General features: G+C 34.7%; 1 protein-coding gene across 1 annotated transcript in view; it reads left to right on the top strand.

The window, feature by feature from the left end:
* Positions 1-654: 654 nt before the first annotated feature.
* Positions 655-16,133, top strand: part of RFX6 (regulatory factor X6) — a 54,922-nt gene continuing 39,443 nt past the window's right edge. Inside the window, exons 1-4 of the mRNA XM_064360401.1 lie at positions 655-877; positions 1,185-1,341; positions 4,108-4,231; positions 6,099-6,160. Coding sequence (XP_064216471.1) covers positions 655-877; positions 1,185-1,341; positions 4,108-4,231; positions 6,099-6,160 — 566 coding nt within the window. The remainder of the gene's footprint in view (positions 878-1,184; positions 1,342-4,107; positions 4,232-6,098; positions 6,161-16,133) is intronic.

Here is a 16,133-nt window from a genome sequence, read left to right as displayed (position 1 = left end):
GTACAAGCCACTGTTCGTCCTCGAGCCGGGCAGTGTGTGACGAGATGGGATCTTTCCTCAAGCGCTGAAAAGAGCCCTCATCAATCCCTCGGATTGTTCACGGTGTAAAAAGCCCGGCCCCTGCTATGCAAAGACTGAGCGGTACTCCGGGGTACTTTCTCCCTGTCCCTGGCGTGCAGAGCCCAGGCTGCGATGCCAGGTGCCCCAAACGTGTACCTTGAAAGTAGGGATGGGGCCAGTTACAGCTGCATTTTCCTTGCAGCGGAGAGGGAGGCTTCCCGGGATCTTTCTGGGATCTCTGAGTGTGAAAACTGTCCTCCGGCCAGCGCAGGTTGACAGAACTGAAGGGAGGGGGAAGCTGTGGGTGACCATGGCGTGACGGGCGCAGGTGAGAAAGTGAGTTCCGAGGGAGTATCTGCCGGGACCGCAGACAGGTGGAAAAACGCAGTCCCACCGCGGCCCATCGCGGCCCGAGCTGCACCGGTGCGCGGCGTCCGTTCTCCGCTGAGCCAGGGCACCCCGGAGCCTGAGGCCTCCTTCCCCGCCCCTGCGGCCCCCGGTCCTGGTCCCGGCCCCGCCCCGCCCCGCCCCGGGCTGAGGCTCCGCTAGGGAACCGGCCGGGCGCCCTCGCGGAGGTGTCCGGCGGCCAGGAGGATGGCCAAAGTCCCGGAACTGGAAGACACCTTCCTGCAGGCGCAGCCTTCGCCCCAACTGTCCCCGGGGATCCAGGAAGACTGCTGTGTGCAGCTCCTGGGCAAGGGCTTGCTAGTCTATCCGGAGGAGAGAGTGTACCTGGCGGCCGGAGCGCAGCCCGGGGGCGAGCAGGGCCGCGGGGAGAAAGGAGAAGACCCGGAGCTGCCGGGGACAGTGAAATCAGGTGAGTGCTCTGCCCCACCCGGAGCCGGGAAGGGAATGAGGATGTATTCTAAGAAGGGCACCCAATAATAATAATGCATCACAGACAAACATAAGGCAGATGGAGAATGTTCCGTCCAAATCTTTGTATTTCCTCAGCAAAGTGTCAAGTATAGACTGTGAATTCTAAGGGATTTTGCATAGCTCCCCTCTCCTACCCCCCGGACCCACCCCAGTAGGCTACTACTTTGAAGTTAAGGTACACTTAGAGGCTACTTAGTTGATTTTATATTCTGTTTTTCTTTATCATCCCTTCAACTGGCAATCAGAGATGCACTTAAACAATGGTAACTTTTCCTCTGAAGAAGAGGATGCCGACAACCAGGACAGCAAAACCAAAGCAGCGGATCAATACCTGTCTCAGAAGAAGAGCATCACGCAGATTGTGAAGGATAAAAAGAAGCAGACACAGCTCACGCTGCAGTGGTGAGACTCGCCGCAGGGTTCACTGAAGCACCTGTTGACGTTTTAACTGCCAGCGTCTTCAGGATCTTTGTTTTTCACAATTTACTTCTGCCTCAAACTTTTTGGGAAAGTTTAAAAAACTAATTAGAATTTAACACAGAATTATTTTTTCACTGAATGTTTAGTATAGAGACATAGACAAGTACTGATGAAGGATTTGCAATACAAATAAAAACCACATTACATTGTTCCATATTTACTAAAACCGTATTTTCTTCAAATGTAAGCATTAATGAATGTTTTTACTACGTATTGGCTTAAAACACAATCCGTTCAGTCCTTACATATTTGTTATTTGATAGTTTTTGAGTTTATAAAATATGATTCTTAAAAACAACTTAAAATGAGAAAGGATCTTAACACTGCCTTTATTCATAAGAAGGCAAATTAAAAATAGTGTATACTCTATAAGATGAAATGTGTTTGAAGTAGAAGACATAGAAAAATCAGTTATCACTACAAACTTAAAAAGATGTTCAACTATTTTATAACATCTGTCACATGATTTATAATAATAAAATATTACCAATTGGATTTTGTGGAAAACCTTTTAAAACCAAAAATTTATCAGTAGGATTTCCATGTAGAGTGAACATTTTGTAATATCTATCTAAAAGAAAAAAGGCTCCAAAGTAAAAATATTATATTAAACTTCCCTACATAGTAGGAAGAAATAGGAGTATAAATTTCCTCACAAGTTCCAAGTAAAAAACAAACAAACTAATAAAAAGGACTACATATTTACTGATTAGTTAAATAACCTAATTTTATGTAAAGTATGACCTAAGGAGCCTTAGAAATATACAATATAAAGAACTAGTAAATTTTAATTTTATTATTTATTTAAACATTAAATTACAATTTACATATGGTAGTTTTTTGTGATTATATGCTTGAACCCTTTCAAATATTTTAAATATAAGCCAAATATTCATCTAAATTTGGAGTTTAACTATTGAAGCTGATGTCCGAGTTACTAGTTAAGAATATATTAGAGCAGTTAAGTAATCGAGTTAATTATCTGGGATATTTAGGATACAACTATTTGCAGCAGGATAACTGGGGCAAAAGTGTTTTGATTTCAGATACATTACTGAGCTGTTTTGAATGATTATTCTCATTTCTTCTATTTAAATTGGAATGTGTGGAAAATACATGTTTCTTTTATGAATAAATGTATACATAAATATGTATAAGTTAAGATTAAAGCAAAAAGTTATACCCCAAATGAACATCATATTTATGTCTAGGATTATTCAATATTTTGAAGACAAAGACAATGCCTACTACAACAATATCAAAATAGCAAGATGAAATGTGACCATTGAGTACATGTAATTAAAATACAATTTTTAATAGATAATAAATGTTCCTCATAGCAATTTCAAACTTTTGAAATTATAAAACATCATTTTTGTTTGAATTTTTCACATTCATTCTAAAAATGGAATGTTATACATTTTAAAAAACTGAGTTACTCATATTTTGAGAATTTTTTTAAGGTTATAGATTATTTCAGGGCTGTTAAAAACTAGAACTGAAAATCAAAGTGAAAAAGCTGACTGATTAATTCCAGTTTTCACTATCAACTATAGTATGTCAACTGATTTTATGTACATATATTGATTTCATATTTTGAAACACCAGAACTTAGTTTTTGTTTTTGTTTTTTATCTTCATAAAAAATGTGTGGGTGACTGATATTTTACCTGTTCAGGGAATACTTTCTATAGCCTTTATCTTGTACACATTAGGATATTCTAAATCAAGTCTTTGAAGGGCTTCATCCAATTTTAATCTGCAGACTCTATATTACATCATTTCTGCATTATAACAAATGTTATCTTACTATACATAAAATTGATATAAGTAAATTTTAGTCAAAATCACCTACTGAACTGTTAGGAAAACTGGGAATGGAATTTAAAACTTTAATTTCTAAATTTCTCTAGAGAAAGTTGTAACACAAATATGTATTTATCACATATATAAGTTGTGCTTAGTTGCAAATTAAATGGAATTACTCCAAATTTTTAAAGGTTATATAATTATTTTAATAATATAAAGTCGAACGTATGTTATGTTTGGAGATATCTATAGAGAATTACATTATCTTTTAAGTGTATAGGTTGTTTTAAATAACTATAGTACTGATCATAGTAGTAAAAAGTATAGAAATGGAAATATATCAGTATCATTTCAGACTTAAGTAAAGGGAGTTTTTCCTCATGTGTTTTGCAAATAAATACATCATTTTCCTTCCCTAACTATTCAGGGCTCAGAACTAGGTTTTGAATGAAAGTGACAGAATGTAGGCATTTGCCAGCCTGAAGCTTGGCAGCCCGTTAGTGCTGAGAATGTTTTTTTAAATACCCATCATCTTCAATTTCACCATTCATATTTATATATCGCAGAGCAAATCATGATGACCCATAAGGTTTATATAGAAGACCTAATATTTGTGATGTGGACCAGGCATGGTTTTATGCTACTCATGATATTTTAACTGCACTAGCAGATTTTTCAGTGGGGTTCTTGTTCTTCTAACATTATTCCTCATAATCGGATTTAAAAAAAAATCCAGAATAAAAGAAGTCTACTTATGTCTACTCATTATCTCATTTGTAAAGAGTCCATATTCAAAATAGGTAATAAATCAATGAGAAAGTAGAAGGAAAAAGAGAAATAAAGAAAAGATTTGACCTAATTTTTGTTCCTTTTTCTTAGGCTCGAAGAGAATTACATTGTATGTGAAGGAGTTTGCTTACCACGGTGCATTCTTTATGCACACTACTTAGATTTCTGTAGGAAAGAGAAATTAGAGCCAGCCTGTGCAGCCACCTTTGGAAAGGTAAATGACACATATTGGCTATAGTGACTTATAACTAAAGTCATGTCAGGCAGATAACATAAAAACAAATTCATCTGTGTAAGTTCTCTTAGAGACTACTGAGACATCTGTTTTGCAGGCATAAATTGTCTTAAGCACTCTGGAAGTGCTATATCTTTATAACTTGATTTTGAATATCAGAACCCTAACTATTAGAAGATCTAATGCAAATTGAAAGCAAGCTTTGTTTAAACAGTAGCATTTCCCTTCAAAGAGGGATGTATTAAAGTACATAGTATGGCCAGTGTTAAGAAGCAAAATTAAATGGAGTGATAAGTCTCTTGATAATGCAATTAGTGGTTAGTGGTTATCCTTATTATTTAGCTAGTTCAAATATATGAGTTTTTAATAGGTTTTTACATGTATTAAAAGTTCTCCTAATTCTTCATTTCACTCTGTTTACATCCCAAACCTCAAGATTTTATGATGGGATGGATTAGAATTCTCTCATTTAAAAGTATTTCTTTCTATCCAACCTGTATGGTTAGGATGGAAATCTGTATAACTGACATTACTATACTTACATATAGAGAGAGACGTCATTTTGAGAATCAAAATCAATCTGTTAAGAAAGTCTTGTTCTTAAGAGTCATGTCATGCTGTGTTTGAGAACCTAGGATATCCCAGAAAAACTTTAGGAAGCTTGAGTCTCAAATATTGTATCTTATACAAATTGAAATCCAGATTCTAACCTGTAGAAGGACTCATTGTCCAGAAAATAATGAACACTATGCTCCAGCTTCTCATTAAAAAAATAATAATTTATACAAAATTAGCCAGGCATGGTGGCTGATACCTGTGATCCCAGCTACTTGGGAGGCTGAGGCAGGAGAATTGCTTGAACCCAGGAGGTGGAGGTTGCAGTGAGCCGAGATCATGCCATTGCACTCCAGCCTGGGCAACAAGAGTGAAACTCCTTCTCAAAATAATAATAATAACAAATTATTTATTTTGAAAACCTAGCTATTTACAGAGAGAGTATGATGATGCACATTGTAATCAGGTAGTCTAGGTTCTAGCCTAGACTGGACTAATTTATTGTGAGACCTGAAAAGCACTTAATCTCTTTAAAATTCGGTTTACTCATTCTATTTAATGGGGATTTTGGATAAGACAACTTCTAATATCCATAATAACATTACCATTTTGTGAGTCCACCTTATGGGAACAATTCGTAACTGTTTGGCAGTCCTGAAGCACCTTGAAAATCTGGTAAAACTATAGACCCAGCCTTCAAGAAATTAACACATGCATAGTTTGCCATGGAGCTCTCTGAAGTTCATGTATGGATCTTCAAAGATTGAGATTAAAATTGTTCTATGTAAAAGACTTTTTTGAAATTTTTAATCAGATCCTATTTTTAGCAAATTTAGAGACAGGAAGATACAAAACAAAAAGTTTATAACATTACAATGGAGATACAGTAAGGCAGAGAAAGTTTTATATGTCCTTTTGGGGTTGGGAATAGATTTTTAATTGTGGGTATCTCTGAATGGAATTATTAGAAAAAGACTGAAATCGTGTCACTTCGTACATACATGAAGTAATAATTTCTTTGATAGTACTATCAGGCAAAAGCAGATATTGGTATGCTTTGCCTTTGAAATTGAGACCAGGTCAGTAGAACCCTTCAACCAAAAAAGTACCTCCCTGCCTCTGCTGATACGTTGCTTATCAATATGTGTAAGTTATTACTTTTTCCAGACTAAGTGTTCACTCACAGTTCATTCAGAGTTCAACATTTACTTTCCCCAAGTAATTGTCTACGAGTAGCTTGTAATAGGACCATATACTTTCTAAAACCTAAAGTAATTGTCTTTCTTTTTAGACAATTCGCCAGAAGTTTCCCCTCCTAACAACAAGGCGGCTTGGAACAAGAGGCCATTCAAAGTAAGATATCAATGAATATAAATCAGATTCTGCTCTTGTGCGTGAGGATTGACACAAAGGTAAAATAAGTATTGTCTTTGTCAGTGCAAAGAGAACCAGATATTCTCTTGATGAAGCAGACTTTTACCAACTGTGAGAACTAAAAAAAAAAAAAAAAAGTAAATTTTAGAATAATTTTTAAAAAGCAAATTTTACATATGAAAGTCACAATATATTATTATTTCTGCTGAAATAATTTAAATGAGTCATTTTTATAATCTTAAAGCTATTACTGAAGGCACCAGTGTCTCGAAGGAGGAATGTATATGAGAATTAACTATAGTGAACCAAGCAGATTCCACAATGCTAAGGCCCAAACCAGGGAGTATAGAGCTTTGAGTAGGAAGGAAGTGCCTTACCATGTTTCAGATTCTTCCTCTAGTTTTCTTTCCCAGACAATAATTTCTTGATATCTCTTTCTTTTCTCTTCAAGACAAATGACATGCACAAATGACCTGTTTGGTTATTTCTTAACGTAAATATAAACATAAAATAAGCAGTCACACATTCCCCCTCTTTTTATTTGTAAATTTTCCTCTATGTTGTGACAGTCTCTGGAGAACTCCCAGGTACAATTTCTCATTCAACAGCTATTTTCTCTATGTGCTGTGTTTTCAGTTTCTCCTTTCCTTCTGCCTATAAGCATGTCCAGATCTCCTTTATGCTGAGAAAGGAAAAAGCTCCAACCTTCATAATTGCTCTAATATTTCCCTCTTTGAGTTGTTGCTTCCCCTACCTCTGGCCTAGTCCATTTCTCTACCATGGCAAAAATCCAACGACTAGTTTTTACTGTTACTCATTTGCCTTGGCTCCTGCCTAGCATTTGAATCAACTGATAACGCCCTCTTAAAATAAATAGATAGAGAAAACTTCCTCTATAGCTTCTCTGTCACAGTACTATCCAGGCCCTCGTCCCTCTTCTACTACTCTTTTTCTGGCTTGTCTACTGCCTCCTTCTGCCCTGACATCACATCCAGCACTGTACAATGAAAGTATAATGTGGCCACATATTTAATTCAAAAATTTCTGGAAGTCACATTTAAAAAGTAAAAAGGAACAAGTGAAATCAATTTTGATGTTTTATTTAATCCAATTTATCCAAAACATTATCTCACTATGGAATCAATATAAAAATTATTAATCAGATATTTTACATTTTTTATACTATGATTTTGAAATATAGTATGTATTTTACACTTATATCACATGTCAGTTTAGACTAGCCACGTTTCATGTGCTTACACTCACATATGGCCAGTGGCTTTATTGATTTATTGGATACCTCGCTTTAGACGCTTGCCAAAAAATAGGTCTTACTTTTTGAATTCTTTTGAATATGCCTCTTCTCATTGCTACTTTCATAGCCTGGCCTTGACTCTGTCTTTCTTGCCTATTCATGCAGTTTTTCCAAACTTACCTTTTAAAGTTCAGATTCAATCATACCTCTTCCATGTTCAAAACTTCCACTGGCTTGTACTTTCTACTATTAAAGACAAACTTTCCTCAACTTGACATTCAAGGCCCATTACGATTTAGTCCCAGTTCATTTTAGCATACCACCTATTTCTCACTTTTTAGCATGTAGCCTATTTGCTCACCAAATACTCATCCCAGTAACCTTTGATTGACTCCAACTGTCAGTCTTTTGTTCAAGTTTATGCTGTCTTCTCCCAGGAGAATACCTTTTCCCCTATATGGATGTTAAAATTTTACCCATTTGAAGGAATGTCTCTTGAGCTTCTTCCTTTACTTCTTTTCTTGATCTATTGATTGATTTATTATAGGCTCCTTCTCCGCACCCTTATAGCAGTTAGTTGGTACCTATCTTAATGTAAAATTAACTTATCTATTCCTCTAAACAGATATATGTATTTTGAGGACAGAAACTTTGTCTCATTCACTTTTATATCTTTTCTGTTGACCGATACATATAGATTATCAATTAATACTTATTTAATTGATTGCAATTAATGTTAACATTATTGTGGCCTGGAAAAGAGAAAAGATTGATCGAAAAAGGCAAAATTGGTCCTTTCCTTCTAATCAAGTCAACTTTATTTCAAGGTTCAATCAATTTAACTGGATTCTGCTGAATTGATTACTACTGAATTGTGTAGGTGGAGGAAAGATCAGATAGTGTTTAAAGTAAATAGATAGAGGGAAAAAAGGCAAAGCAATGAAGAGAAACCCTCTTGACAGGATCTACAAGAGGGTGGGCTGACAGGCTGCAGGGAAAGTCAATTAAACCTAGAAGGAGCCTTTAGGATTAGAGGTGAATCATTAACCTTGTCCATTGTGTCACAGTGGGGCTCTAGTACTTAGGTTGATGTAACAACATGGGGTGACTTCTGGCAATTTATTGAATCTAAGAGTCATGGATGTGTTCAAGAGCAAAGCCTTCACAATTTGAATTTTTTTCTGCTGTGCTGATGTGCCACTTGATTTTTATGACATGACTTTTAAAAAAATATATTTTTATATCATAAAGAAAAAATAATTTTCCATAAACCACATATAGTGAAAAATATAGCAAAATGTAGTTTGTATATCTTCTAAATAGTAATTTTTCAATATAATTATTCTTAGCTAGGTATTTTTTCTGCCTTTATTTCCAAGAAATATCCTTAGCTTTTATCTTGGAAGATAGAATATCAAAAGGCAGTATGCAACGGTTAGGGACACAGGGTTTAAAGTTAGACATCTTTAAACACGAATCTGATGTTTCCATGTATAACTGTGTGACATCAGCTTTCCAGCTGGTGATTTATTGTAGGTTTATTTAGCTTTTCATCAGTAAAGTGGGTATACAATATCTTATAGGATTGTTGTGAGAGTTAAATGAGATAAAGTATAGGAATGAACATAGGAGTGAGTATGCTTTCAACCCCACTATCCTTAATAATAAAAAATTAATGACTCAATATGTAAAAAAAATCAGCAATATAATTAAAAGTTATTATTTATTGAGTGCTACACACACAGAGATACATGCACTCATCTTTAATACTTGCAATAATGATAGAAGATAGGAATTACTGTATTACAAATGAGGAAATTGCATTTCCAAAGTTATTGGCTTGCCCAAGGCCAAACAGATAATACACAGTAACAATGTTGGCATTTGAATAAAAGTTTATCTGACTCTAAAATTTGTGCTTTATCCACTAGTAAAAGAAAGGAAGCCTACTACTTTTCTTCCAATATCAATTGTATCAACAAACAATTGTTTAATTGAATGTTTGATTTTTGACACATAAGTTTTACTAAGTTTTGTTTTTTCAGATCTAACAGTTCTTAAATTTTATGAATATATTAGATTCTTCTTTAGAGAGCAAATTACACTTTACGAAGCCTCAGTCATAAGGCATTTTATTTAGAGATATTCGTGTTTTATCTAACAGTAAATTTGTAGCAAATAAAACAAACACAATTTTATTTTCTGCCTTTTAATTTTAGTCCTAAATGTTCCTCTGTTAGCATATTATCTTTGCAACCATTTCTAATGGCTGTTTATTATTTCATAAACTTACATTTTATAAAAAATATTTTTATGTCTATGGAAATATGAACAATTGAATGAAAGACAGAAATATAAAGTAAGTATACCTTAGAAAATCAGGGAATCATAACTACTCCCAATATTACTAGTAATTTTGCAAAATGTATTTTATTGTTATTGTGGTGTTTAAAAGAGTACTTTTAGCATAGTATTACTAAATATTCATTGGGTTATTTAAAAATATAAATAAGGCCGGGCGCGGTGGCTCAAGCCTGTAATCCCAGCACTTTGGGAGGCCGAGGCGGGTGGATCACGAGGTCAAGAGATCGAGACCATCCTGGTCAACATGGTGAAACCCCGTCTCTACTAATACAAAAAATTAGCTGGGCATGGTGGCGCGTGCCTGTAATCTCAGCTACTCAGGAGGCTGAGGCAGGAGAATTGCCTGAACCCAGGCGGCGGAGGTTGCGGTGAGCCGAGATCGCGCCATTGCACTCCAGCCTGCCTGGGTAACAAGAGCGAAACTCCGTCTCAAAAAAAAAAAAAAAAAAAAATATATATATATATATATATAAATGTGGTATTTATTTTAACTTACTTGGATTGTATATCAATATATATAAATATTGTATAACTGTTCTGATGATGATTACTTAAAAAATGAGTTCTCAGTTTTTACCAAATTATTATAGGATAGCTAGAGTATGTCCAGTCATCTCACCAGGGACTATCAGACAGAATTTATTTTAGATTATGATTGACTCAAAAGGTTTTCTTGTACTCTGGGCATGAGATATCACCCTCTTTTAAAAAATTGTTCTTAGATGTCTTTGAGGTTCATGAAGCAAAGAGGTTCACTCTCCAAATTTTACTGGTTCCTATATAAAACCCAAAGTTTGGAAAACACTAATCAACGTGACAAAGAGATGATTAGTAGGGTCTAAAAATGATGAATAAATGTAGTGTCTATTTTCAAGTTCTATTTTCCTAAGTTTTGAAATAAATGCTATTCGTTACAGTGATGTCTTCACAACTCTTACATTTGTGATGGTGCTACTTCTTGCCCTCACTGAAAAGTGAAAGATGAAAAATTTTGACTGTGTAAAATGAGCTCAAAATTTATTCAATCGAACAGAAGAGATAAAATATTTAAAACAGATATATTAAAACAAAAAAATCTAAACAGACAAGATTACTATGTAGGCCCAGATTTCAGCCACTGTCAAAATAAGGAAAAATTAAAAATGGAGTAATTTGTTTCTGGTGACAAGTTCAATGTTCCACATAGGAGACCTCTGCTGCTGTTGGTTATGGAAAAAAAAAATCTCTAAAGATAAACATGAGGGGTCAGGAAGCCTCACTCTAGAGCACCTAACAAGTGTGATTTGGGGACAAAGCTAATCAATTTGCAGGCACATTAGCAACTCAGCTCTCTGTCCAGTTCCTTCACACTTACCATTCCCTGCCAGCCAAGAAAACCAGCAACCCCAACAGCAGACAATGTACATTCCCAGTACTAAGATAGAAATCGACTTCACGTTCATGTTTCTTCTTTTCTTCCCTTTAGTCTTACTACCAATGCGAAAGTATACACCTGATTTTATTCTCTGTAATATTTTTAAATTTAAGTTTTGAATAAATAAAAAATGAAACAAAGTTCTATAAGTACAATAATGAAGGATAATTCTTGCATATTTTATGGTTATAAATGCATTGAGAATAATCAGTCCATTCCTACTGACATTGATGCACAAAGCGTGATGCTAAAGAGTTTTTGAGATGCAAAAAATTGTAAAATAGGGTGCCTGCTGGCAAAGAACTTTCGCTATTCATCTTAATTATTTAATAAGCATTTTGCTGAGGGTCTTGTTGCTAACTAGGTCCTTGGATACAATGATAAGCAAAAACCTTGTATCCTACCTTGCTCAGAATGGCTTGACTAAGTAAGGGAGAATGTAATTGAGCCCAAAGATAGATTTTACGCACATGGTAGACTGTTTGATTTTAAGTTACATTTTAATTTTTTGTAGACTTTGATCAGCCAAATCTTGGTTTTCAGACATGATGGACAAAAGCTATTATCTTATTTATTAGTAGTGATTTAGTGGGTTAATAAAACTGATATGGCAGCTGCTCTTATCATAGCAAGTTATTGCAAGTCCCTGAACAGCTTAATCCCATCATTTCCTTATCAGTTATCATTTGTGCAGTGTAAACTAACATCAGGGCTACTAGCTCAGTGGGAACATATGTTTCAGGAATTCTATATAAAGACTGAAATGGGAAAAAAGAAATACAGATGCAGTTACAAATTGCTCAGCAAATGAAGAAAAGTATTAGACACAAAGTAATTATTTTAGTAGTACAAAAGAACAGCAATAATTTCATTTGTCCTATTAAAAGTCTGTTATATTTTATAACATATTCACATTAAAATGTGACCACAAGCATTCTTCTTTTTTCATAAATTTTAGATCTGTCATTTGACATAAGATTGAGGAAAGTTGCTAATAAATGAACACAATTTTCTTAGATAATCATAGAAGCTGCTTTCATGACACATTTTCTTAGAGAAATTAGCTAGTCATCCTCAGGATTTTTGAGCATTTATCATATATCTTCTTTAATAGAAATGGATAAAAATCATATATGGAGAAAGCACTGTGAAATGTTTGAGAATCTTTATTCAGAGTAACGTAGAGGATAAGCATCAGGTAGTGGTACATATATTGAAACAACTATTTCTTCCACAGAGAGACAAACCTCACTTTTTATTTAATATGTATCAGCATATCTTCTTGTTATATCACAGTATGCATGGTAAATACTCCCTAGCAATATTTATTTTAGGGTCGTCTATTAACCACAAAATAATGCTATAAAATATTGCAAGTGAGATGAAAAATTTATGTACACTTTGCATGAACTCTCTCTCCCCAGTTTTATGAGGTTTATCTTTAGTGGCTAGGAAGACAGAAAGCTGCTCATTTATTATCTCTTCTCTGTTCTCAGAGACACTAAATCACTCAGATGACAACATGTACCTAGTTAGACTAAAAGGAAGATTAAAGGGGAAAGGTTATTTTGTCAGCTCCAGAAGAAACTGGGTACAAAATGTACTAAAGCATTAAAGTGGTCATTGCAAAATACTGAGGTTTGTATTGCTAGCAACAGTCTTTACACCAAAGTATACCAATTTCATGTCCTTTATATATTGTTTAGGTATGCAACTTTTGTTCAATGCCAGTGTTTTACTGATGACCTGGAAATGCAGTGTCAGGAGGTGATTATTGAAAGCTAACAGCTTCAAGGAAATTTGTTTTATTGGTTTCTAAATTCCTAGAAGAATATATTAATTTAACCAATAAATGTATGAGGATTTTTCTTCACAGTAATTTTTAATGAGGAATACAGTGAAGAGAAAGATAAAATTCTTGTCCTCTTTTTCTTAGAGTTTAGTATGGGAGGTAAGCCATATATAAAAATGCCAATGATACAGGACAAAGCTATATACAGTAAATGACCAAGAGAGGAGTTCAGGGGAGTTCAGGAGTTTTGCCTGAGATGTCAGGCAAAGCTTCATGTGTTAAGAATATGCCTTAAAGTATGATTAAGAAACAAGGACCTGATGGAAGAAGGGCATTCCCAATGGAGAGTTCAACAAACCAAAGGTACCACCATGGATATGGCAAGCTATTTATTAAGAGCAAGTCATCCTGATAATAATAGTTAAGTTTATAGATGTGATAGGGTTAAAGGAGTTAGTAGACTTCCTTACATTATGTTAGAAAAGAGATTCTTTAATTTCTACCAAATTTAAATTGTGGTGATATGTTTAAGTATATGATACTATATGCATTCTCTTAATTGGCAAATTCTTTTTTATGGTTTTGTGACAAATTGTTATTTTTAATTTTTTTCATGTTATTCATTCATTTATCTAACAAATGTTTATTAATTTCCTATTATAGGAAGCCTACATTGTAGGAGTTTATATGTGGAATGTCAAATATGAAGCATCCAGATCAGTGGTGTAGGTCTTAATAATTCATGTTAGTTATCATGCTTACATTACTCCCGTCAAACTAGAATAAAGTGTGTGTGCATGAATGCAGACATATTTGAACTATATTTCACTAAGACTTTCTAATTGTAAATAAAATTGAGATACAAAAGAGAGATATCTTTTGTATATTGGATGTGGAGGCAATATGGTCTGTGGAATCATGGGTTTAAATTTTGCCTTCAAACCCGTAACATTTTTAAACAAATCACATAATTTTTCAACGTCTGTTTTGGAATGGGGATAATGCTCCACTTGCAGGCTGCTGTGAAAAGTTGAGAGCATGTGCACATACAATTGTTGGCACGTAATAGATGCTCAATAAATGGTAACTATTTCTATCACGACTCACTATCACCTGCTTCAATTGTAGCAAATATTAATTTGGTACTGCAGTTCTCTCTTTGCATTATTTGTTCCCACACAAGACTCTCAACTCCAGAGACTCTCTCTGCCTCTCTTTGAATCCTCAGCACCTAGCACACAGTAAGCACTGAATACATGTAGGAAAAAAAAAAAAGGAGTGCACTCTTTCACTGGTTCCCTATCTTCTGGCACATATATAAGACTGTGTTGGTAGACTATGGTCAGCTACATGAACGTATCTAAAATCTAAGGCATTGCTAATAAGAAAAGGACATGCTGTTTTTCTCTTGTAGAACTGAACGTAGCTGACCAAGTCATTTTCTTCAGGTGTCTATGTGTGGGTTTATGGTATTGTTTACATTTGAATTATACACAAAATACATACATTAATCAAAAAGCACCTTTTTTGGTATATATAAAATTATGACTTTTGGTATATAAATGTTTTGGATGTAGGTAGAGGCATTAAATACTTCTGTTTGTAAAGATAGCCTGTCCTAATGACTGGGATGGGAATAAGGGGGCCAAACTATAATATAGTCATTTATAACAATAAGAAAAAAATAAATTGCATAATAAAAACATTCTATCCTTAAAAGTCATAAGTACACATCCATAGTAGTTAGAATTTATTTGGTCTTAAAATGTTACAATTTAAAAAAAAATGTGAGTATCAGGTGGTTTTAAAAACTGCAAGTAAAATGTGCCTCAGTGCTAGTCAGTGCAGTCACTTTTTCATGACAGCAGGCATCAGGAGCCATAGACTAGGGAGGAATTGAAAACATGAATATTCCTGATCAGATTTTCAATGTCTGTTTTGTTCATCATTGTACTGACAACTAGCACAGTGGTCAGAACACAGTATCTACACAAATATTTACTGAACTCATGGTCATCCCTTTGACTTGTCTTGTGATTTTTGTCTACCACCTGTGAAGACAGTGTAGTTTGTTCTCAATCTGCCTGGCAAATCATTTTACCATATTGAAAAAAAGGATTAGAGATGAGAAACAAGAAAATTGAAGTTATAATAAAAGCAGCTTATCAATTTTTAAGGCAATGTTTAGCATGTATTGCTTTAGCAAGTGGCTAAAATGTAGTTATTTAAACTATAAAGCTTATGGAACAAAACAGCAAACTTTGCAAAAAGAACATGAAATTACAACGTCTTTCCATTCCAATGGATCTCTTTGTTTTGAATCATTACTTGATTTATTTCTTCTAATATATAAACATTTCCTTTGGTATCTTAGTTCTAAAATCTAGCAAAAGAAATATTAGTACTTATTTCAGACTCGCTTATTAACTAATCCTACTACTGTACATGGCTATCATCTAAATCTGATAATTTTTTCAAGGTTTTAAATATTCCCCTTATCTATATCTATTAATATAGCTCCTTTAGTAAAGTCTTTATGACTTAAATAAGCTTCTTTCTTTTCATTTCTAATTAGAGACACAACTGAGTTCAATATCTTGAAGTTTCCAATTTCCTTCATTTCTCCCTTTGTTCCATTATACCTTAGAGGTTCTTTTTCTTCATCTGTCATAGGATTTCTTTTTCTGTACTGCAAAAACAAACAGTTATGAGGCTCCTTTGTTCAGGTTAACAGACTATAATTATACGTCTATCAAAATTGAGGACTTGAAAACATCTTCCCAGTCTGCCAGAATTATAAAATATCTTAATTTACCTTGATCACCGGATATTATTGTTTCCCAAATATAACAGCTCTGAGAACATTCGTTATAGTATTTGTTGCTGCTGTTGTTGTTTTGATGTTTAAAAATCCTTTTTCCTTCCTCTCAAATGGCTTTGAATCAATAGAGTTAAGTTTACTGCCACAGTCCTTCCTTTAGCACTTGAGAAGAGAGAAGCCATCTCTGGGCTCCCACTTCGGAGGGCTCATTCTGGCTGTCCTCCAGCTGCTATCCTCCCATGAGGCAGGAGTCCATGGCCTGAGTGAATGTGTCCATCCAAAAAACACATCCCACTTCTGGGTCTC

This window comes from Aotus nancymaae, unplaced genomic scaffold, assembly GCF_030222135.1.
Source record: "Aotus nancymaae isolate 86718 unplaced genomic scaffold, 86718_ANA_hifiasm-v0.15.2.pri h1tg000040l, whole genome shotgun sequence".
In the NCBI taxonomy this organism is placed as follows: domain Eukaryota; kingdom Metazoa; phylum Chordata; class Mammalia; order Primates; family Aotidae; genus Aotus; species Aotus nancymaae.
The sequence above is the reverse complement of the archived record's forward strand: the minus strand, read 5'-3'. Positions and strand labels throughout refer to the sequence as shown.